The 23,597-nt window shown below is 42.4% G+C and overlaps 2 protein-coding genes and 1 long non-coding RNA gene across 6 annotated transcripts in view; 1 reads left to right on the top strand and 2 right to left on the bottom strand.

Moving 5' to 3' along the window:
• Positions 1-3,119, bottom strand: part of C9 (complement C9) — a 53,437-nt gene extending 50,318 nt beyond the window's left edge. The window contains exon 1 of the mRNA XM_019811604.2: positions 2,959-3,119. Coding sequence (XP_019667163.2) covers positions 2,959-3,035 — 77 coding nt within the window. The 5' untranslated portion in view covers positions 3,036-3,119. The remainder of the gene's footprint in view (positions 1-2,958) is intronic.
• Positions 3,120-8,349: 5,230 nt separating this feature from the next.
• Positions 8,350-13,240, top strand: LOC109491908. Its single transcript, XR_006585670.1, has 4 exons — positions 8,350-8,469; positions 8,562-8,666; positions 11,563-11,733; positions 12,963-13,240. It is a non-coding gene; the product is annotated as an uncharacterized LOC109491908 (long non-coding RNA).
• Positions 13,241-15,904: 2,664 nt separating this feature from the next.
• Positions 15,905-23,597, bottom strand: part of DAB2 (DAB adaptor protein 2) — a 70,814-nt gene continuing 63,121 nt past the window's right edge. For 3 of the 4 annotated variants that reach the window (XM_011286417.3, XM_023238899.2, XM_019811583.2), the window contains 4 exons: positions 20,672-21,304; positions 20,012-20,121; positions 19,334-19,401; positions 15,905-17,655 (listed from right to left, as the gene is read on the bottom strand). In XM_011286417.3, coding sequence (XP_011284719.1) covers positions 19,339-19,401; positions 20,012-20,121; positions 20,672-21,304 — 806 coding nt within the window. In that variant the 3' untranslated portion in view covers positions 15,905-17,655; positions 19,334-19,338. The remainder of the gene's footprint in view (positions 17,656-19,333; positions 19,402-20,011; positions 20,122-20,671; positions 21,305-23,597) is intronic. The other variant, XM_019811579.2, reaches the window with a different exon arrangement.

Here is a 23,597-nt window from a genome sequence, read left to right as displayed (position 1 = left end):
ACTACTCTACTCACGCATTGGTTTTAACATTTCTATCCTACCTTGAGAAACAGAAGAGATGATGCCCTGCTCAGGACCTATTCTCACGGGCACTCTTACGTTTGCAAACAAATGATTCTTAATATCCCCAACAGTTCACTAGTAGCAATAACTCACTGTCGCTGTGGCTTCAGATGAAGTATCTGCAGCCATATGATATCCCCTGAAGGCTGGCTGGAACTTTATCCCTCCCTTTACTAACCAGAAAGCATATCAAAGTAATAGCAAGTTATAATTCTAAAGAATATTTCACATGTACTGAGTTTTTACCATGTGCCAGGCACAGACGTTGTAAGTACAATATATGGAATATAATTTAACTTTCACACAAACCCTTATTAGGGAAGTGCTATTATTGCCACTGTTATGGGGTAAATTGTGTCCCACCCCCCAAACACAAGTTGAAGTTCTAACCCCTGTACCTCCGAATGTGATCTTATTTGGAAAGGGGGTCTTTACAGAAAAAAAATCAAGTTAAAATGAAGCCATTAGGGTAGGTCCTAATCCAATATGATTGGTGTCCTTCTAAGAAGAGAAAATTTAGAACGTGACAGAGGAACGTGCACAGAGGAAAGGTGAGGTGAAGCTAGCCCTGTGGTGACAGAGGCAGAGACTAGAAGGATGTAGCCGTGAGCCAAGGGGATGCCAGGGATCACCAGCCACTGCCAAAACTGGGGAAGAACCCCGTTCAGATTCTGAGGGAGCACTGCTTTGCCAACACCTTGATTTCAGACTTCTAGCCTCCAGGATGTGAAACAATAGGTTTCTGGTGCTTGAAGCCGCCCAGTTCGTGGTACTAGGAAACGAATACAACCCTTGAGGGAACCGAGGTGCAGAAACGTTGAGTAATCTGCCCAAACTTACATGGTTTGTTAGCTAGTAATGCCGCCTTGAGTTGGGGAAGGCTTGCTCCAGAGGAGTGCTCCATTCTGATCAAATGTGTGTTTTAAAAAAATCATTTGTGGGGCACGTGGGTGGTTCAGTCGGTTAAATGTCCAATTTTGGTTCAGGTCATGATCTCAGGGTTTGTGGGTTTGAGCCCCAGGCCGGGCTCTGTGCTGACAGCTCAGGGCCTGGAGCCTGCTTCTGCGTCTCCCTCTCTCTCAGCCCCTCCCCTCTCGTCCTCTGTCTCTCTCTCTCTCTCTCTCTCTCTCAAAAATAAAATAAACACTAAATAAATTTTTTAAAAAAGTCATTTGCAAACTCCAGTTCTCTGGCTGAACTATGTGTCTCACTTCACGACTGATCCGAACACTGTGTTTTGACCTCAACCCTCTGTCAAAGGGCAGAGCACGGAGTGTTCCAGCCCGGGCAACCCTAACAAACTCTTGAGAGCCTAGTGGTGAGAGTGCTTGAAGCCAAATCCAGCTCAGCAGTGCAGCTGCTGGGAGCTGGGGGGCCCGCCAGGGGCGGGGGGCTTTCTGGTTCCCCCTGAGACAGCTGAGTGAGGCCAGGACCCAAGGGCACAAACTTCAAAGCGGATGTAGCCTTCCTCACAGCCTCTCATTTTTGATCAGCAGGAGTCTCAATCCAGGAATGTGGGTTGCTTGAATTATTTTTTTAACTTAAGAAAGCGTCAGGGTGGAAGGCTAAAGCAACTTGTAGTGACCGCCTTCCCAAATCCCCTTTGCACCCAATGCCCAGTAAGCGAAAATATCTTCCGAATGGAAAAATGCTTTTTAGCTAACGCGGAAGAGGAAGTGAGGGTGCAAAGGGAAGCCTGGTGAAGCGCTTCACCCAGACCCGTGCTGGTCTGTGCGGCACCTCTGTGTCCCCTTCTGCTGGAAGCTGTAGCCCTGTGAGCAAACCACAGGCCGAGGGGGGCCCAGGAGGCATGGTGGTCCCCAGTGGAGCCGACAGGGAGGCAAAGCTGTGCTCGAGATGGACATCAGATCCCAGAATAGAATTTGGTTAAAACAGGAGTCAAACGACCAAAGTGGAAATGGAAGCACGTTGCGGTTAGTGTCTGAGCAGAGGAGACAGTGTTTGGGCAGATAGTATCCCCTGACCATACTGTCAAAGCCAGAAATACTTCAATACTGTCCCCAAGTCAGATCATGCCGTATCGGATGGCACAGATCTACATGTTCTCCAGCAATTTTGGATACGGCGTAGTTGTTTGGTAAGCACATCCTGGCTTGGCCTGGAATGAGCTACAAGTTCCCAAATGGGATCAGAACAAAAGGAGAGAAAGTAAGTCTTTGCCAGAAGCAGGGCTGACAGGTCTGTGCTATGGTGATTCTTCTCGAAAGGAGGAAATTGAGGGTTGATGGGGGTGGGAGGGAGGGGAGGGTGGGTGATGGGTACTGAGGAGGGCACCTTTTGGGATGAGCACTGGGTGTTGTACGGAAACCAATTTGACAATAAATTTCATATTTAAAAAAAAAAAAAAAAGGAGGAAATTAACCCTAGGCCTAAGGTCAAAATGTGTGCCTCTGGACACAACTTTGAATGTCAAGGAGGAAAGGCCAAATGTTTAACCTTTGCCTGACATGGGAGCAAGAAGGTGACATATCCAAAAGTTAAGAGTGCTGGACATTGAGGCAGAATGAGGGAAAGATTTTTTTTTTTTTTTAATTTTAACCTTCTCATATGTTAGATACCGATAAGCTCAGGTTTATGAAACATACTCTGGTGAAAACCAGCTTTGCTTCATAATTCCAAGTATTTAAAGATTATCTCGGTCTGAACATGTGAATGGCTTGTTTGAAAGAACTTTCTGGAAACAGCAGCAGGTTTCCTTACAAAACTCTCCAAGACACACCCCTGCACTTTTCTCACCCCTTTTCAAAGTTTAAACTTTGGGGATGTCTACCTCAATGTGGGTGGAAATTTTATCTGCTTTCCTGCTAAGAAGTAGGCCTTGAGATAAATATCAAAACAGTGAAATTCCAGAGACAAACAGAAAAGGGGACTCACCTAGGAGTGGGCCCAGCACTCAGGACACCTATTTGTAAAATGCATATTGCAAAGGCAAACCTCTGGCCGGCAGACATCTGCTCTCTCGAGGCAGCTCCGTGAGGAATGGCCAGACAGGTCCTGTAAGGCGTTTATTTGCAAAGGGCCAGAGAACTGTGGGACAATTATTGCCTGTTTTCTGTCAGGATTCTTGTCAAACAGGACTTCCTGGGAGCCAAAGTCCAATCAAAGGAGAGTCATTTTGTAATTCGTGGCCTACTGTCCTCTCATATTGATGAGCACATTCTGCCAACGAGACGGTGAGTGCTAAATTGGCTCACGTGAACCGGAGTGTTGAAAACAAAAACAAAACTCCAGTGTTTCCCGTCTCGGGAGACTCTGGGAGGAAGGGATCAGAGTGTGTAATTTGGGGGAGAAAGGTCTGTGGATGATTCTCATAGAGGCATAAACTCAAAATCAGTAAAAGAACTGCCTTGAGTAGAAAAGGAGGCACGGACATATACGACACAATTTGAGAGCGAGCTGTGGGCGTTATTTCCACATGGGTGCAGCAAAGGGTGAAATGCGGTTATAAAGTAGGCTTTCTGTATATGCTTGGGGGATCATTGTGCAGAATCTAGTAAACTCCCTAGGGCTTTACACTGTCCCACAAGAGGACACGTTCTCCTTATCTCAGAAACACACTCATCAGCAAGACAGATTCTGAAACGGAACAATTTGCTCCAATCCATCGTAAAGGATGCCCTCCCCTTCGTATTTTCACTTTCTCCGGGACTTGTGCAAAGGGTAAGATGTTTTTGAAGTGCCAGAGAACGTGGATACCACAACCATTCTTAAAACACTAGTTGTACGATAGAATAGAATGGTCCCCGGGGCGGGACCTGTGAAAAGCCACTGATGCCTGCCCACCCCCTACCTGATTCTAATTTCATTGATCTGGGATGGGACCCTGCATCGGTGTTTTTTTTTAAAGCTTGCTGGGTCATTCAAACGTGTGGCCAGGGTCGAAAGTTTGAATGACCAGCTTGAGAAACACTACGTCATTAAGCTTTTGGACAAATATTTTCTGACACAGGACTTAAGGGGCCTTCATCAATATTCATTAATTACAAATAAGCAGTTTTCAAACATGAACACATACACAAACTGATAAAACAGAGGGTGGGGTGGAGGGTTAACAGACAGCTAGTTTTTCTAGCACAGTCTTACGTTTCTTCTAGTGGTCCTACTTAGAGTGGAAGTTATTTACCCGCCACGGGCTTTCTTGCCTCCCTCTCCTTGTTGAGTGGAGAGTTTTAGGTGTCTAAGGGGGCTAATTTCATCGGTTCCTGAGCTTGCTGTTAACCTGCAGACGGTGCAGAATTGCCAAGTAATGCGGTGATTCGAATGTATGCAGCAACGTTGTCACTATAGCAATGATTAAATCTATGCCCAAGGACGCTTCTTGTAAGTCTTAGCTAACGACAAGGGGGCCAGATACAGTAGGAATCGGCTCTGGACCCTGCCAGGATACCTCCCGAAAGAGGAACTTGGGAGCAGGCAAGATAAGATGATGTTTAATGCTAATTAGACCTAATGCTAATGGGTTAGACTTTGTGTTACTTGACTCGATAATTCAATGTGAAGGGAGATTGAAAACCACCTCTGTCCCTGGAGACTGACTGACCCCCCCCAGAGGCAGGGAGGAGGGGACAAGGGAAATTTCTTACCTGGCTGGTTGAATGCTGAATTGCTCTGTAGAAGTTCTATTTATTTTATTCCCGTGGTTCAGGCTAAATGTAACGTAGCAAATGAATAGGAACAGTAAAATAAAACAACAACACATTAATTATATATTATATATTAGGAATATATAAAATACGATATACATTACATTTTTTGTATTTAAGTCTTCTCTGCCCTTGACGTCTATGTATCTGACATATTTTCATATTTTTATTCTATTTTATTAAAAAATTTTTTTTTAACGTTTATTCATCTTTTAGAGACAGAGAGAGACAGAGCGTGAGACAGGGTGGAGCAGAGAGAGAGAGGGAGACAAAGAATCTGAAGCAGGCTCCAGGCTCTGAGCTGTAGCACAGAGCCCATCATGGGGCTCGAACCCATGGATCAGATGGTGAGATCATGACCTGAGCTGACGAAGTCGGACGCCCAACTGACTGAGCCACCCAGGCGCCCCTCTATTTTATTTTATTTTTTTTAATATTTATTTATTCTGAGAGGTAGTGAAAGAGAGCAGGGAAGGGATAGAGAGAGGGGGGGAGAGAGAGAATCCCAAGGAAGCTTCACAGCATCAGCCCCTGACGTGGGGCTCGGTCTCACAGACTGAGACCAGGACTTGAGCCGAAACCAAGAGTTGGGCGCTTAACCAATTGCACCACCACGTACCGCTCTGACATGTCGTTAAATGACATTTATACTTCAGTGTTTATCTAGGAGAAATGAAGCATGCTAGACTAGAGATGTGAAAAGAATAATATTTTTATTTAATATGTAATGGGTTTCAAAGAAAAGAAAGGATAAATGTTTATCAAACTTCTATAATGTGTCAAGTTTATATATATATATATATATGTGTGTGTGTATGTATATATACAGCTTCATTTAATCCTCAAAATAATCCATTTTACAGTTGAGGAAACCGAAAAGCACTGAGATTACATCACTTGTCTGGCCTCGCCCATCTCTGGTTGGTGAGAAACTAGAATTTGAACTTGGTGTGTCCAACTCCACTTCTCAGGCTCTTCCCACCACACATATGTTCTGTTGCTATTATTTTAATTATGTCATGTTAAACACCATGCAACTAGAAAATTTCTCACTAAAGCCTCTCAACTGCATAAAAGGTAGGCTTCTGGTTTAGCTTTACAGATGAGCCTCAGGGAAATATAGCCAAGGCTTCACGTATGAAGCAGGAGAGGTGGGATTTGAACAAACATGGCTTCAAGCTCGAATGTCAGAGTTTTCCACTCTGCCGAGGGCTCACAAGGTTTTCTCTACTCAGGAGCATTAAAAAAAAAATTTTTTTTTTTAAATTTCCCTTTGGTTTCGATTTGCTTGGAAACTTTGTGGCATTAAATTATATTTATTGCACAATAATAATACTTTTTAAGGCAGAGACACACACATGTGTGCATTAGAATGTGTGACCATCAGGTAGAAACACTTAAGTTTGGCTAAAGTGGTGTGAATGTGTTGAGCATAATTTGCATTTGGCTCTCTTATAGTGATGGAAAGTGTTCTGCAAGTTTATTATTAGCCATTTTATGGACTCCCTCAGTGTTCAGGGATCTCAAGTTGGAGCTGCCATCTCATTCCATATCTGTTTCTGACTAAATCCTGAAAGATCCACAGGTCTTAGACCACTACAAATGAAATTGTGGTGCTTTCACTTAGAACATACACACTTGCTGGAGGAAATGAGAACCCTCACATGGCAGGGCCTCTTGGTTTCGGGTGTGCCTTGCTTGCTGCTATGTCCCCAACATCTAGGATTGTGCCTACCACCCACTAGGCTTCAACAGATACTGGGAATTACATGCATCAATCGACGAATACATAAATACAGAGGAGGAAGATGACGTCCGGGATGGGAAGTGACACTACCAAGGTCACACAGTCAGGGGTAGGGGCAGCATCAGATTCCAGCTCTCTTCGTTGCTGGTTCTGTGCTGTTTTTACAGCACTTTCAAATGAGCTCTTTTGTAACGAAAGAGAGAACGATTTTTCAATCGATCAGTTCTGGGGTTCTTTGTGAAGGTCAATGGGAGTGATGTAAGTCTGGCGATCCCTTTACAGTAATAAGAATTCCTGTGGTTCAGATCTGTTTACAGTCACATGGAACTACTTAGGGCCCACTAGATTACGTTACAGCACTTCATTTAAGGAAAGACTCAGTACAATCCTTTCCTCTTTAGAAGTTGACAAGGTCTAGCTGGGTCGCCTTCTACTCTTCTATTTACCAACACTCTTAACTGTCCACAGTCACCCAGGACTTTTGACACTGCCCTCTATCTCCCTCCCCGCTCAAACTCCAGCCTTTATTTACTTTAAGTTATTTCAGTGTTCTCCGAAGTACCATCCTGCCTCACTCTTCCTTGATTCCATCATCTCTATGAATATTTATCTTAATTCCATCTAACCCACAGTCCTGGCATCATTCTGACACCTGTAATGGCTTCATCTTTGAAAATGCCGGTATCCTACTGTCTGACCATGATTTCCTCACTCGCATGCTCTCAATATCCTCTTTCTTTGCTTTATTGAGACATCCAGCCCCTTGATTTCTTCATTTTGGTTGTCTCTTATTGCTGTTACCTTTGTTAACCACATTTCCTTTTCAGTCTGTACCAACTTTCTTCCCTTACTACATGGTGATGCTCAACCTATTGCACTTGCCTTTGGCCTTTATTAATCCATTGAAGACTTCTTATTGCTAAATTTGAGCGACACTTCTTGCCCTGATCTCTGTTCCGTAGAGGCATCTGACCTGACTGGCCATTCTTATGCTTTCAAACTCTCTGTTCCCTTAATTTTTGTGATGTAACATTTCCTGATCTTCTGCTTCTTTTTTGCTAGCTCCTCTCCCTTGTCCATGATACAAACATTGGTAATCCTCAGGAGTCTGTACTCTACTCTCTCTACTTCTCAGCCTATCCCTTCTTTCCTTACCCACTCTTAAGATTAAACCTACTGTTTATTTTTTATTTTTTATTAAAAAAATTTTTTTTTTCAATGTTTATTTATTTTTGGGACAGAGAGAGACAGAGCATGAACGGGGGAGGGGCAGAGAGAGAGGGAGACACAGAATCGGAAACAGGCTCCAGGCTCCGAGCCATCAGCCCAGAGCCCGACGCGGGGCTCGAACTCCCGGACTGCGAGATCGTGACCTGGCTGAAGTCGGACGCTTAACCGACTGCGCCACCCAGGCGCCCCTAAACCTACTGTTTAAAACTAGAAGTCTCAAAACAGTGGTCTGTTGAAGTTCCTTTACCAGAATCTTCTGGGTTCTTGTTTTAGAAGTATAGATATCTATAAAAAAGTGATACTTTTCAAAAAATGCAGAACTTAATGGTGTTACTTTCAAGCTTAACAATCTTCAAGTACTTCTAAGAAATCTCAGGGTAGACTTTGATTTGCCCATGGTAATTTGAACTTGCTGTGTATAAAATCACACAAGTAATTCTTGCCCTGTCCCTGTCAAGGAAGCTCTTCTTATATTCCTTAGTTTCGCTAATAAGTCAACATTAACTGTCTTTCTGGTTTCTATATCTGGAAGTCATCTTTGTTTTTTACTGCATTAGTATTTTGACAGTGTGCATAGTGCTAAGCAGGTTCATAATGGTTGCTTCATAGTTATTCCATGGTTATGTCATAATTACTGGATGACTGGTTGATTTCACTTGGCTCGGGCATGTTTGGTTTCTGAAACTTGGAACCTCGGCAAAAAGAAACTAGTATTTGAGGACAAAACTATATACAAGTTTATCAGTTAACGACATGTAAACCCAAGTAAATATAATAGGGGATGATGCTTTGCAAATCTTAAATTCTTTTTAATTTTCTCTTTTAAAGTTATGTTTTCTTGGTCCTGAAACCTCAAGGCTGAACCATGAGACTTATTGCCCGGGGAAGGAGATGGTGGGAAAATAAGCAATTGGTCACCTGTGGATCTCAAAGCAGTGAGGACAGCATGGCTCATGGTGCAGGTGACGTGAAAAGTCTGCCTCTCCAGCTGGAGCCAAGCAGTTGTGAGAGGGAGAGAACAAGAGGCTGGAGAGGCCGGCCTAGAGATGAGTGTCCTCAGTAGTCTTTCAGGCCACACTTCGGAATGGGGCCAGCATGGTAAGTGGGTTGAGGTCAGAGACAGATGTTTCTTTCCCTGCCATCTGTAACTCCCGGAGAGCAACTTCCAGACTTTCCCAGTATGGGGGAAGCCAAACCAGAACAAAAGTGGCTGTGGTGTGTGGTTGGGCAGAGGAAGGACAGTTATTTGGCTTCCTAGGTTTCTTTGGATGCTGTGAGCCACAGAAGATACCGAGAAGATCCCTTTGGCTCTGAGGAGGGATAGGAGGGTAGCTGGCAGGTTTGCTCCATCAAGGACAGTGTAACCCTAGATCTGAGTCAGGCACAGAAGCAAAGGCACTCGGGGGCAGATCTCTGGAGTCCAGTGTTGGGGAGGGGGGCCAAGGTGGGAGCCCAGGCCGTGGGGGGAACCACCAGGCCTCTGTAGGCCCATCAGCTGCATGGAGGGGAACAGACTCCTCATTCTTCAGCCAACAGCATTAGCTACAGATCCCACAAGGTCATGCCCAAGTAGATGAGACATATACTGTAGAGACTGGAAGGACCAGAAGACAATACAAGGACCTGTCTGAGGATCAAGGCCCCTCTCAACATTCTCATTCCTTCATGAAGCTAACCATTATCAAGGAGAAGACCAGGAAAAAGGGAAAAAATGTGAGACACTGGGCACATAATCAAGATAGAGTACTTTAGAGGGGTCCAAGGATCCAACTAAATGTTGCCATTCACACCCAGCAGAGTGGAGACTTGTGAGGAAGATCAGATTGGAGAAAGAAAGAAAGCTAGAAAGAAAGAAAGAAGAAGGAAAGAAAGAAAGAAAGAAAGAAAGGAAGAAAGAAAGAAAGAAAGAGGAAGGAAGGAAGGAAAGGAGGAGGGAGGGAGGGAAGGAAGGAGAGAGGGAAGAAAGGAATGGAGGAAGAAAGAAAAAAGGACAAAAAGAAAAAAGAAAGAAAGAAAACAGAATGTGGATATATTTTTCCCTTTCTGCCCGAGTGTAGTGTAAGCAAATTTTTGACCCAGTTTAAGAACAAACTTTTTTTTCTTCTCCAGACATGTTTTGCTAATCCTTCTTCTCTAGAGAAAGGGCCAGTGGGTAATTACAGATGACTTAACTCAGGAACTTAATCTTGTTTCTGGTCTGGCATCATCTCCTTCATTTTTTCCTCTTTACCGATCTGTGCTTTTCCCTGTCAGGGGGGTTTTGTGTGTGTTGTTGATGGGCTGCAAAGCATCTCTCTGCTCTGTGTTTACATAGTCAGTTTCCAGTCTCTGCAGTGCAAGGGTTTGTGTTTGTCAAATTAGAAGATGAAGAAAGTCATCACCACTGATGGGCTTTTCAAACCCTGAATGACTGACAAGAAGAGAATGAAAAAGTACTGTGTAAAATAAACTGTGTCATGAATGCATAATTTTGATCCAGTTCATTAAAAGCGTGGAACTGTTGGACGTTAGATTTTGTGAAACATATATACAACGGTATTGCTGTTATGAAAGCGGGTTCCTCATTGTGGAATGCCCGACTAGCCTGCCTTTGAGCTGATGCGAGATGGTTTGCTATTTATGATGTTGAAGAAATTGGGAGAACAGTACTCAGCCCATCTTCCACTGTGAGCAGCCTGCAGCTTACATTAAGCTGATGGGAAATACTGAATCAGAAGGCACTGTGTGAAGTTCAAGTGATGTGTTGCATTTACAACAACTAGGTAATTCACACTTTTAAGCGATACTTAACTCCTGAAAATGTGCCTTGAAAAGCCCAAAGAGGGGGGATCAACTTGCCTAATTAAAAATAAGCATAAGCAATTCGTGATAGGCACGTTGGTTACAGGAAGCATAAGAGGAGAGAAGTACCATGAAGTGGATACAATCTTGGTGAATGTAAACTAAGTCCACCTAAAGGTGATGGGACCGGTTTCGGGGGGCAGTAGGGTGGTGACGTGGTGAATTTGAGGTTAACTTCCAGGACATGGGACACCTCAGCCACTTACTAGCTGGGTGACTTTGGGCAGTCCCTTAACTTTGTGCCTCAGTGTCTTCGTCCATAAAATGATGGTGGTGGTCGAACTGTTATGAAAATTAAATTGCTTATTGTAACACACTCCGAATAGTGTCTGTGGGTGGTACATGCTGGGTAGGTGTTTGCTGTTGTTGCTCAAGAGCTCCTGTGGACCCAAACCCACAACTGCTTTCCAAATTTGGCCGTTGGTCTTGCCATGAAGAGGAATGAAGAATCATGAAGCACTTTTGCAGGTAGGAGCTCAGGAGATCTATGGTTCTCCCCCTGATATCTTTCCGGCTGAAATGGCACATCCCTTGCAGTTCCAATTAGGTTATGCCGACAGTAAGGCCTCCCGTATGGTGGCTGTTAGTTCCCCACCCCCCTTCTAACTGTCTTGTCTCTGGTAATCCTCATGGTACTAACACACATAAACTAGTCCTCTGCATTCTTGAGCTTACACCTTCTAGTCAAGGTACCTTGACAATGGCTTTGCTGACTATGCTTTCCATGCATGTGCTTCTCTTCTGCCCTGAGGGTGCAATGTAGTCAAAGACTGCTGTGATCTGCATTTGGAGGTGGGCCAACTTTGGGTTAAACTCTCACCCAGGCATGTGGGAGACACATTGGCTAATTCATCACTCATTTCCAAGGCCCTGTTGCCAAGGCAGGTTTCAAGGGCATGTGACCTGTGCAGTAGGACAGTGTTCAGGCACTTGGAGAGGTCCCGTGGTTTGGGTTTAATGCTCCATCATTGCTGCCTTGAAATTCTTAATTTTGTGTTTGGACTTTTGTTTTGAAAGCAACTTTGATTGGAAAATGGAACATGCACAGGAGCAGAGGAAATATGCCTTGTGTCCCTTCTTCCATGCCACCCCATTTGTGCATAATGTTTATGCTGCCCATGAACGTGGAATTCAGGTGGACCCATGATGTGTGGGAGTTCAGTGGCTCAGAGCAAAAGTGAGTATAAGGTAGGTATGTTATGTCTATCACTGCATAAGTGACAGCCCCGAGAGGTCACAATGTCCATTTGAACCAGAACTTCCAACATGAAAAGAGACACAAATGACCAGGAAACACTATTGTATCTTTCTTCCTAGTGTCACTTCCCTGCATTATCCATCTGTTTATGCTGAAAATAATAACAAAGGAAAGAAAAAGATAAAACCACCCGTATTTCTTTGTTCCCCCATTTTTCTTTAGTCTTTAGTGAACTAAAGGTAGAGTGTACTGGTAGAATGTGCATGTGTCAAGAAGTGAATTAAAAACAGTCAAGTTAGTTTTGTGCAGTATTTCTACTGTTCTGGTAGGAATGAAATACAAATGTTAAATATATATGCATGTATGAGTTATGAAATACAAGTTGTATAATTTTAGTGATCCCACTTACCAGCAAAAGATTAGCAATAAAATTCACACTAAGACTTTAAAAATGTATTTATATTTTTACTTAAAACAACATTAAATAGTAAACAAAATATGTCATAATAACAGAGATTGCAGAAGAAAGGATATGTATATGCATTAATGTCTTTAATAACACTTTTTTCCCCTGGTTTGTGAACAATGGATCCTCTATTTTTATTATGCCCTGGGCCCCATAAATTAACTAGCCAACCATATCTCTCCTTAACTACTTTCACTATAGAAGTTGGCAAAGCTAACAGTTTGATTTCCCAGCTTCCTTTGCACCTAGCAGTGGCCACGTAACCAAATTCTGGCCAATGAAATACAGTGAAGTAATTGGGAAGTCTCAGGGAGAACTTAAATGCCTGATACAAGGAGCAGACTTCAATTGTACTGCCCTTTCCTTTTCTGCCCTCCTTGAACACTAGCACCATATTTGGAGCTGTGCAGCCATTTTGTGACCATTAGGCAATAAACATAAGAACAGAAAGCCAAAAGGCTACAAAAGTTGGAGTGAAAAGCTAAAAAAGAGCCTGTGTCCTTGAGGGCCGTGTTGAGCTGCTCAGTCAATACCAGCAGCCATCGATCTAGAATTTTTATGTGAGAAAAATAACCCCCTACTGATTTTAACCACTGTGAACCTTTCCATTGAGGTAGCCCATTGATTACCAATTCATTACCAATGGACGTGTCGGCTAAACAGGTTCCCAGGGTTTTTCATCAAAAAAAGACAACTCCTGGGGTGCCTGGGTGGCCCAGTAGGTTAAATGTCCAACTCTTGTTTTTGCCTTAGGTCATGATCTCACGGTCTGTGAGCTCGGGTCCTGCATCCGGTTCTGTGCTGTCAGAGCAGAGTCTGCTTGGGATTCTCTCTCTCCTTCCCTCTCTGACCTTCCCTCTCTCTCTCAAAATAAATAAACATTAAAAAAAAAAAAAAAGCCAACTCCTCCTGCCTCCAGCTCTATCATTTCCATCATCAAGGCCCTAGACAAATCTCTTAGGCTAGTGAGGGAGGTGGGGAGGCAATTGTCATAGCAACTTTCCGTTCTTCTCTCCCTCGGGCTCCATCCACTCTCCTCCCCCTCCCTCTCCATTAGCTCCTGGGTTCCCAAACTCCTCTTAGCGGCCCCCAAGCAAAAGCTCTGTGACGATCAATCAGTGGAAGCAGGTACCTAGTAGAGGCAGCCTCAGACACACCCCAGAACCATGTGCAGCTCAGCCCCAGCCCAGTCAGCTCACCAGGTAACTTTTACAATGGCGATGATTTCACAATTAAGGTAAAATAACAGTGACTGAAGCTAACCAAGCGAAAAGAGAATTGACAGAACACTCCATAAGTAACATCAGAAGAAAACTTAGTCACGGAGACTTTGTCAGGTTGCTTTCTTCTTTTATAACCGCCTCATCTTTGGTCAAGGCGGAAACTCAGTTTCTTTGCCAGTGAGCAGCCTCCACTGTCATCTCCTTGGAGACTGGAACTCGTGTGATTTCAGCACACAGTGGAGGTTTAGTAATTAAGTACATAATTCCAGAAAAGCAAGGGCAAATGAGGGGCTCGTTCCCTCATTAGGTGAGATGACACATGGCTGGCCCTTGGCCATCAGCCTGGCTGTAATTAGGACATGTTAACAGGGCTGCTGCTGTCCTACAGCCTGGGGTGTGCCTAAGTTTGGCACATCGGTTTAGAACTGAGTCTGTCTTCTATTTTAACAGAAGAACGTTAGTTAAAACAACATTTCCCAGCAAGAATTAGATGTCTTATTATTTAGCAATTTTTTCCCAATGGTAATAGCTTAAATATTTACCAGGGACTTTTAGGGAGCTCCCGTCTTTTACTAGATGACTTTATATTGAACCTATTCCGGGAACATGGGTCAGAGTCCTCACTCATCAGCGTATTGCAGGGTCAACCAAACTCCTGAGTTAGCCTGTTCTTTCCCCCTCCCTGCTTTCAGCACAGGGAAGACACAGAACTGTGCTGTGTTTGGCTCTCTTTAGACACCATCGTGAAGATTTTGATGGAGGAGTTTGAAGTCACGGACTGAAAAGATATCCTTACCGCCATGCACAGTTTTATAATAAAATAGCACAGAAACCACTCAAGAGTTGGAACAGATTGCAACCCTTTTCTTTTTTTTAATGTTTATTTATTTTTGAGACAGAGAGAGACAGAGCATGAACGGGGGAGGGTCAGAGAGAGAGGGAGACACAGAATCCGAAGCAGGCTCCAGGCTCTGAGCTGTCAGCACAGAGCCCGATGCGGGGCTCGAACTCATGGACCATGAGATCATGCCCTGAGCCAAAGTCGGACGCTTAACCAACTGAGCCACCCAGGCGCCCCAGATTGCAACCCTTTTAAAGCATGGATGCCATCCTCAGATGAGATGGAACAGTAACAGACCCCTCCTCCCCACCAGGATTATGATATCAAACGAATGAAATTATGTTGTGCAAATGGTAAAGCCCTTCATAGATGCAAGATTATCTTGAGAAAACCAATACCTTCTCCCTTTGTATTGCCTACATTTATGTGAGGAATTTGGGGTCATGCTGGCTGTTACAGTTCAGCTGTTAGCTTAGATCTATTAGACGCCTAAAAGAAACACTCTTCCAGGTATAATAGGGTCACCGTAAAAGCTGAACTTCTGACATACAGGTGTGAATACTACTGTTACGAAACAGACGTACAAAGAAGAGGTCTGTTTCCACTTTGCAAAGACACTTCAGTGAGCACCTCTCCCTGCTTGGCTGACAGTAGTTCCTGCCGCATTGAAATGAATGTCCTCCCCTTGTGTACATGACCAAGGGTTAACCACTGGCAAGATCTTACAGATTAAGCCACATGGAAACAGCACACAAGGCTCAGTGGGTTAGACATACTGCAGAGCATCTGGATAAGCCAGATAATTTGTGCAACATGTTCTTATCGGCAGCCTTCTCCGGCCCATCTGTGGCTTACTGGAAGCTGCTTTTCGTGGAGTCTGTTTTTTGATATTCTGCTCATTATTGGCAGAAAGCCAACAAATGTTTCAATTAAAGGGAAAGGTAAGGCAGTAATATCAAACAACCTATAATCAAAAACCAGTCAATGACACCCATCGGCTACCAAGTTTGTCTTAATCCTTAGAAAAGTTTAAGATCAAGACTCTCTACCGGAGCAAGGCCTGCCTTGGGGTCATCTTCCCAGTAGATCTAGGTCATTTGAAAAAAATTAGAGCCTTGAACTTTTATACTAGGGCAGAGTGTTTAAAAGTGTCCTAGGGCGAAACAATGTCTAATCACGGATCTTCCCAACACACACAGAAGTTTCCCCAAGTGGTCTACACCAGCCTGGACCAGTCCACACAGTTGTGTCTTGGTGAGGTCAAACATGGCTGAATAAAGAACAAGGAGAGGCAAAGGGTAGGTGTGAATCAAGGGTTCATTAATAAACGATTTTTATATTGGATGTCAGTAGAAGTTGTTCTGATACAGGTCTTATCCACTAGACTCCCATTAAACTCCCAGGAAAAGAATATGTATAGGTCTAAAAGAGGAGGATAAGGCATTGAAAGCTAGCAGACAATAATTTACTCATGCTCTTGTTTCACAGATTTCCACTTTCTCTTCACCTGACAATCCAGAATATACTAACATTTGCTCACTTGTAGACCGATACATTTTATACCTTGACTCTAATACATCAACTCAAAGCAGGGGTCAAATAGAAGAATAAACTGATTGTAACACATGAGATTCTGCCATTCCAGTTTATTGAAATGAGTAAATTCATAGCTTTATTTGCATACAGAAAAAAGTGCACAAGAAAATAAGTATGTACAAAACAGTTGTGTGGCTGATCATCACTTTCAAAATTTTTCTACTTTCAAAAATTCAACTACCTAGAAATAATTGCCTCCAGTTTAGCACATTCAGGTATTTGGACACATAAAATACTATTTTAGGTCTGTGTTTATAATGACTGAGTAGGGAGCCGGATGGAAAATTATGCCGTACATAATCAGCTATTACCATTAAAAATAAAACCACAGGACTGTAGCTTGGACTACTTGGGGCTGATCAATAAAGGTCCATGAGGCCACCATCTTGTTTAGATCTTGAGCAGTCATCCTCCTCTTCTACTTAAAGGTCACATTGTATGGTTGATTAACGCCCACAAGAACCTGAGCATTAGGGGTCAAGAGACAACATTGAAAAAACCAACATAAACATAACAAAGTGAAACTCATTTTGGCAAGAACAAATCCTTCAGAACTTTGCTAACAATATGACTGGAAATGAACTGGGAGAGTTTCCAAGGTTATGAGGAGAAAAGTACTGCAGACATTAGGTTTTCAATGATAACACCAAATACTTGTTTTACAGCTTCTCTCCCCCTGCCCCACCATTTATCTTCCTACTAACTATGAGACTGTGGCTTCAAGAAAGTTTTCCAGTTACTTGATAAAGGTCTAGCATGACCCCAAATAAGCACCTAATATGTTTGGCACAATCACATTGAACTTTGTGATGTGTTACTCTTCAGAATACAGTCTTTCATTGCTGAGTTGAGTTCAGTTTTTCTTCAACATTAACTGCTCTTCTGGAACTTCAGCTCAAGAGGATGGCCTCCTATTCCATAGAAAGGATAAAGGTTGTGCCCATTTGCAGTTCTAGTTACTGGGCTTAGCAATTACTGAGAAGGCAGAGACATTTCAGATCCATGAATCATTAGGTATTTGTACCCCATAAAACTCTGTTGCTTGTGAAAGGCAAGTAATGCCATATGAACCTAGGAGCAGAACTGACTGAAAAAAGAATCACAGGGAAGAGGAGAGGAGAGACAAATAATGCTTTTCCCTCATTGGCAGTATCTAGCAAGAGATTGGAAAACAAGAGCAGTCTTACCCTTGAGAGAAAATAATCTTCAGAAAGAGAAACTATATTTTTAAAAAGGTTCTTAAATGTGTCAGATTCCCAAGTGTCTAGAAGTTGGACTTGCTTCAAATTTACTTTAAAAATTCTCTCTAAATGTTGATATGAAGCAAGACTTAAGAAGGTGCCTTGTTATGCTATAACCTTTAGGTTCTTTGCAGTAAAATAGAACCCCCAAACAACTTGGAACAGTAAGGATTTTAAAATGTATTCAAAACAGTGTCATTTGAGGAGCTGTGATGGCTGCAGCTCCCAACCAGAGGGTCCATGGTAGAGTGTTCTAGAAGGTTCTAGAAACACACTAGGCAACTGTTCAAATAGGGAAACTACTTCATTTACATTAAGCTAGAGAATTTAAAGTCTTCATTTATTTAAAGCCATAGATTCAGTTTAGCTTTAATCTAAACAGAAAGTGAAAGACATTTTACAAGTGGAAGAGGCAACAAGAAATAAGGCAACAGCTAATATGTCAAAGCTGGAACAAGAACAGAGGTCAAGGCGTCTGGATATTAGCTTTGTCCTTGACTAAGGCCAACCTTTTTGTTCCTCTGGATAGTCAGCATATCAAGTTCCTAGAGAAGTGTGGAGAAGAAAAAACCTGTGGTTAATATCAATGTGTTAAATATGAAGTCATCATTTAAAACATCAGTAATAGAAAAAAAAATAAAAAAATAAAACATCAGTAATAGGATCTCCTAGGGCTGATGTGAGAGGCTTAAATAAGATACTAAGTGTGGAACCTGTAATAAAGTGATTAATGCAAGTGTTCACTAATATTAACTTTTTTCTCCCATAACTGCTCGCCCATCCCAAAACTCAATCTGTAAGTTTAGCAAGTTGACCAAAATAATCCTTCTTTCATGACCTAAGGAAGAAAGGGCATTCAGGGAGACCTCTAGTCAATTCAGTTTAGTGCAAACGATCCTCCTAGACTCCAGACACAGTTTATTCCTTTCTGTTTGTCCAGGTTTGCCTCCCATGGAGAGGAGGGTGAGAGTGAGCTTCCATTAAGACTTCTAGCCCTTCAGTATCTTGCACTGCTCTATCGGCATTAGAAATCACCAGGCTGCTTGTTAAAATGGACCTTTCCTTAGCACCAGACTCCTTGGGCTGCAGTGGGGCCCAAGCACTTGCCTTTTCAATAATCTCAGCCCGTTCTCTGAAGCAGATTTTATAGAAAAGCACTTTAAGAAACACTGTAATTATAGAAAGTGAGTGAGGGGCAACAATCCAAATTGCAAATAAAGCCAATCTTACTGTCTGTGTCAGATTTAAGATATTTATCTATTTAAAATAATTAAATTCTAGATGGGTCAAGACAGAATTGAGGAGTCCCACCTGGATGGGGCAAGACTAGAAAAAATGGGTTTGGGTTCCTTTCATTCTTTTTTATTGTTCTCCCCTACCAGCTATGCCCTCCCTCCTCGAAAATGCAGACAAGCCTTCTTTCCTCCACTAACTTACATCTTCTAAGATGAGACAAAGTTGCTTCCATTCCTTTTTGTTAAAGAAAGGGTCATGCTGAGCCAGCAAGACAGCTAAGGTAGTTACACCTAATAACTTACCTACGATGACGTCCGCTAGTGAGAACAATCAACCAGCAGACTCATCTGCGCCCATGCTGCTTTTGAAGGCGATACAGGCAGCTGTCACCACCTTTGAACTTGATACCCTCAGACTATTTTGGACTAACTTTGAGACCTCTCTCAAAGTAATAAATTGATTTGGAAGGCAGAAAATGTGATCAACATCTGTTTAGCTGACCTGTTCTGTAGCTTAAAAGGTCTTCAGATTTCGAAACTTCTATAGGAAATAAAGTAATGCCTTTGCAATCACTTCAGTATGAAGGTTAAAAAAACCAAAACCAAACCAAACAAAAAACAACTAGAAAGGTATTATGTGGTATATGCAGAATCCGAAGCAGGCTCTGGGCACAGAGCTGTCAGCACAGAGCCCAACACAGGGATCGAACTCATGGACTGTGAGATCATGACCTGAGTTGAAGTTGGACGCTCAACCGACTGAGTCACCCAGGCGCTCCCTTATTATGGTTTTTTAATGTGTGTAAGAATTCTTTTCTTAAGTGCCCAGCTTATTCATTATTGAATTAGTTAAGCACAGATTCACATGTCTATTCCTTCTAAGTTACAGAGATTTAAGCTGGTACCAATTCTAAAATTAAAATTTCACCCTCATCCCCTGTGCCATGCTTTCTTACCAAACTTACACTTAATAAGATCTTCTACTTACAGAAGTTAGGCAAAAGGATTTCCAAAAGGATCCCTATATACATCAGGAGATGTGGGTTGAGAAGCCATCTATGAAGATAAAACCATTCAGTCAATAGGATTTAATTACAGTTATGAAGGAAAAAAAAAACAAAAAACCCCTGCCATTAAGATTTCTCAAATTCCTTTAAAAATCACTTGGGTCCCAGAAAAATGAGATATTATATTGGTCTACAATGATTTGTGTTTGCCTGATCTTAACTGGTGACGCATATTTATTATTTATACTGGTGTTAAAGTTCAGATGAATTATGTCTGCCTCTCCCAAATGAAAGGTACTGTTGTTATGAGATAAAGATTGTGGGTGGGAAATCAGGAACTTAAATCTTTGAAAGATTTTTAAAGATAGTATTATTTTGCTCAATTTTCTCCCACAGTGCTTTTATGAGCTAGGCTAAGTGAGATACAAAAGACATTTTCTATATAATGCTCATTTCTCAAGCTCAGGATAGTAGCCCCTGGAAACATAATCTCTCCCCAGTTTGAGTGGAGGTTTTCACTGTGATGGTTCTCAATGGCAAAGCTTATTTAAATATCCTTTACCATCAAAGAGTTACTATTCAAACAAGGTTAATTTACAACACAGTAGCTCTAGGTGGCACGTACTTTGGAGCAACAGCTTCTAGTAATTGATACTTACAGAGGCTTGTGATGAACTGAAAGAATCTTTAGAGAAAGGGTTCTCAAATGCATTGTCAGCAGATTTGGTAACTGGCAGGGAACCCTGTCTGGGAACCGACTTTGGTGGTTCTAGAAAGGAAAAAATGCCAAGTAGTCAGTAGAAAATCTCTCCCCAAATATAGGCAAAAGTCCCCCAGTCAAGCTTATCTTAGAAATTAAAGTTCCATACTTTTGAAATTTACATCATGGAACAAAAATCACCACGAAATACTAGGACTCCCAGTGATTATTACAGGCAAATTCATCACAAGAGGAGGCTGTGCGTATTGACCTGAAGTGGAAGAGATTCAGAATTCCCTCACTTAAGGCCGTGTAGTATGGCTGAGGCTCTGTTTTACAGCCTTCCAGGTACCACAACCCACTGAATTTCAATAGTTCTTGGCAGCCCTTTTAGGGATTGTCACAAGAGGGCAGCATTGGGCCAGCCCTTAGAAAGAGCCAAGGTAAAGAGTTCCTTCCATAAGTAACTGGTCAAGTTGTCTCCATAACCACTGATTACCAAAGAAAGCGAGACTAAGGCTCTTGGTGGGTGGAGGAAGTTTCTTCTAAGGGACTCTGCGGACCCATATGACAGTGGAAATACTTGTTGGTACAGTAGGCAGAGCAGTGGGTAGCTTACCATTGATCTTTTTCAACAGTTGATTAGCATCAAAGTCATCATGGTCTGCATTCTCCTGAGGAATGCCAACTTTGCTGTTGAAATAACTGGAGAAGGCACTTGAAGTCCCAGAGGAAGTCTGCTCTCCCTTCCTTGCAGGCACAGCAGGTGGCTGCCGAAGTTGAAAGTCCTTGAACATTTCTTTCACTTCTTTCACTTCTTTATCCCCAAGTGGGTCCAAGGCAGTGAAGGCATCACTGGAGATGTCCTTTGGAGGGCCAGTTCTGGGAGGTGGTTGAGGAGGAGTGACCAGGAGAGAGGAGAGCATAGGAGGGGGCTGGGAAGACATAGCAGAAGTTGGAAAAATATTGCTCTGGAAAGGGTTCCCCAAAGGGCTTGTTGATGACCAAGTATTGGGTGCCACAGAGGCTGACGGGCCCCAAACAACAGGGCCTGGAGGGGAAGTTGAAGCTGCAAAGGATGACGGCTGCTTCCAACTTGGAACACCTGGGCTTGTGGTAAAAACAACTGGCTGACTGAATCCTGAAGGCTGACCACTCATCATGGCTCCCGGGACCACTGACGCAGACTGATTGAAGACTAAAGATGTTGGATTCCATGGGCCTGCCTGAGGGGGGCTAACTGGTATACCACCTGAAGAAAGCAAGAGAAAGGACTTATTAGGACACAAGCTTGAAGACAATTCTTGAGTTTCAGAAAGCACAACTCTCTGGGGGGCATTTACAGGGCATCTACATGGTAAACACCTTCCTTAAGCCTTAAGGCTGACATGGAAATAAAGGCCCCAAGAGATTAGATTACTCTAAAGATTAAGTAGCTAATGCAAGATAGCTGGCATTCAAATGTTGGTTGCATTTTGAAGCCCTTTCTTTCTACCACAGCTTTTTAAACTTTTCTCATTATAAGAAGAATACAATCCATAAGGACCTAGTCATGAAAAAATGAGTGCTTATCATACTGATACATTTCAAACAGCGAGGACACAGCCTGTCAATAGCATGAATGTATTTGTTGAGTGAATACATTTATATAAACAAACCATGCTGATTATGAACTAGTTAATTAAGATAATCCATTGGGTACTCTGAGTCATTGACTTGATCTTTTCATTTGGCAGTTGGCTCACGTCTGGAGTCTTATGGAAACCAGCTATCATGCATGTATATTAGGCCTCAACATGCTTGCATCCTGAAGAAACCATTTCAGTTTCCTTGCTTTTAAATGCTGCCAAGGTTGACACAGCCATATAAAAGGATGATAAAATCTGGTTGATGCCAAGATAGTTTAAGACTTTTATATATATAAATGTGGAGGAAAGGCTGGTTATCCTGGGAGAGCTGTTTCAAATAAAAGTGCTTCCTGCCATGTGTCACTCACTAAACCTTGCCAGAAGTCAGAACAGAATACTTCAAAGAATGAGGGAGGGAGAGAAGACAACATGAAGCAAAACAAAACAAAACAAAACAAAACAAAAACAAACAAAAATACCCCCCCCCAAGACAAAAAACTATACCTTCTGAGGTAACTAATTGCCTGTGTCCAGGCATCTAATCTTTGTGGGGGGGAATGACTCCTTCTCTAGTGTCTTTGCCATGTGGATTAAGAACTGGTGAAATTCTTAAAATACAGGTCTCTCCAATATCTTCTCCCTCTACTTGAGAAACAAACTGCCACCATAAACAAAAAATCTAAATTCAGCCTCATACCTGTACACGAATGGTGCACTGCTCTCAAAATCTACTTGCTTTGAGCTTTGGAGTAGAGTATTCTTTAGTTATGAAAGTTTTCTGACTAAACTAAGAAAGGGCCTCCAAACTCCTAACTTGGGTTAGGAATGTTTTTGTTTCCAGAGTGAGAAATATTTTAAAAATGATGTTCAGGGGCTGATGTAGCAAGCGAGATATTCTATCTTGAATTTTCTTAGTATTGGAGATTCATGTTATTTGACTCAACTGTATCATCATGTGTGCTAGTCATCTGGCCATGACGTTGTGTGATGTGCTGCTCATGGGCAGTGGTAGGTTTCAGAAAAGGCCATCTAACTAAATTAACATGCTTATTTTTTGAGGTTAGGGAACTGGGTACAAGAATATTCATTATTAAAATTGGGAAGCTCACAGTCTGTAACAATATCCTGGTAACCCAGGAATACCAGCTCCAAATCCATCACCCTATTTTCCTGTTCTGCATCCTTGGCATTGAGGGACAGGACTACTTTTTTTAGTGGAAATTAATTCAAATACTCATTTTGTGGCTACAGAAATCAGACTTCATGTACACTAAAGAACATATGTATTCTTTTCACAACTAATCAAGGGAAAAGTCCTTTTACATTCCATAATATGGGGTTCTAAAAGTGGGTTGGGTTTGAGTGAAGTTATTGCTAGCATTTTAAGGCAAATTTATTTAAATTTTATTAACCAAAGCCAGAGTCGCTCATTAATAATTTACGTCAACTGAATGTGCAAAGTGGGTAGAATTTTATCATCTTTCATGTCTGGATGACTTTTGCCTTTAGTAAAATGTATGGCTTTAGTCATAGATGCTATTAGTGGGAGTGGTGGTGGTTAAAGAGACAAATATTGTATTTGCCAGGAATTAAAGGTTTTCCCAGTATATGTAAATGTCAGCCTTCATTCCCATCTAGGAGATCCCATGCACTGTGTTTCCAAGACACTCAAGGCTCTGCTGGAGAAAGTAGAGGCAAGAGGTAAGGAAAAAGAGAGTGTGAGTATAAGAAGTTAATTTTATTACCTTCTGGTGCTAGATTAAAACACAGGGTAGCTAGCCAAATCTGAAGGCTCAGCTTTCTACATTACCCTCTCCCCACCCCCAGTTCTCCAAAAGAGACAGTCCCCCAGCTGGGTCTAGCGGAAGCCAGACCTACAACCTTCCATGGTTTGGCTGAGGATCCCTGCTAGTGGAC

This window comes from Felis catus, chromosome A1 (assembly GCF_018350175.1).
Source record: "Felis catus isolate Fca126 chromosome A1, F.catus_Fca126_mat1.0, whole genome shotgun sequence".
In the NCBI taxonomy this organism is placed as follows: domain Eukaryota; kingdom Metazoa; phylum Chordata; class Mammalia; order Carnivora; family Felidae; genus Felis; species Felis catus.
The sequence above is the reverse complement of the archived record's forward strand: the minus strand, read 5'-3'. Positions and strand labels throughout refer to the sequence as shown.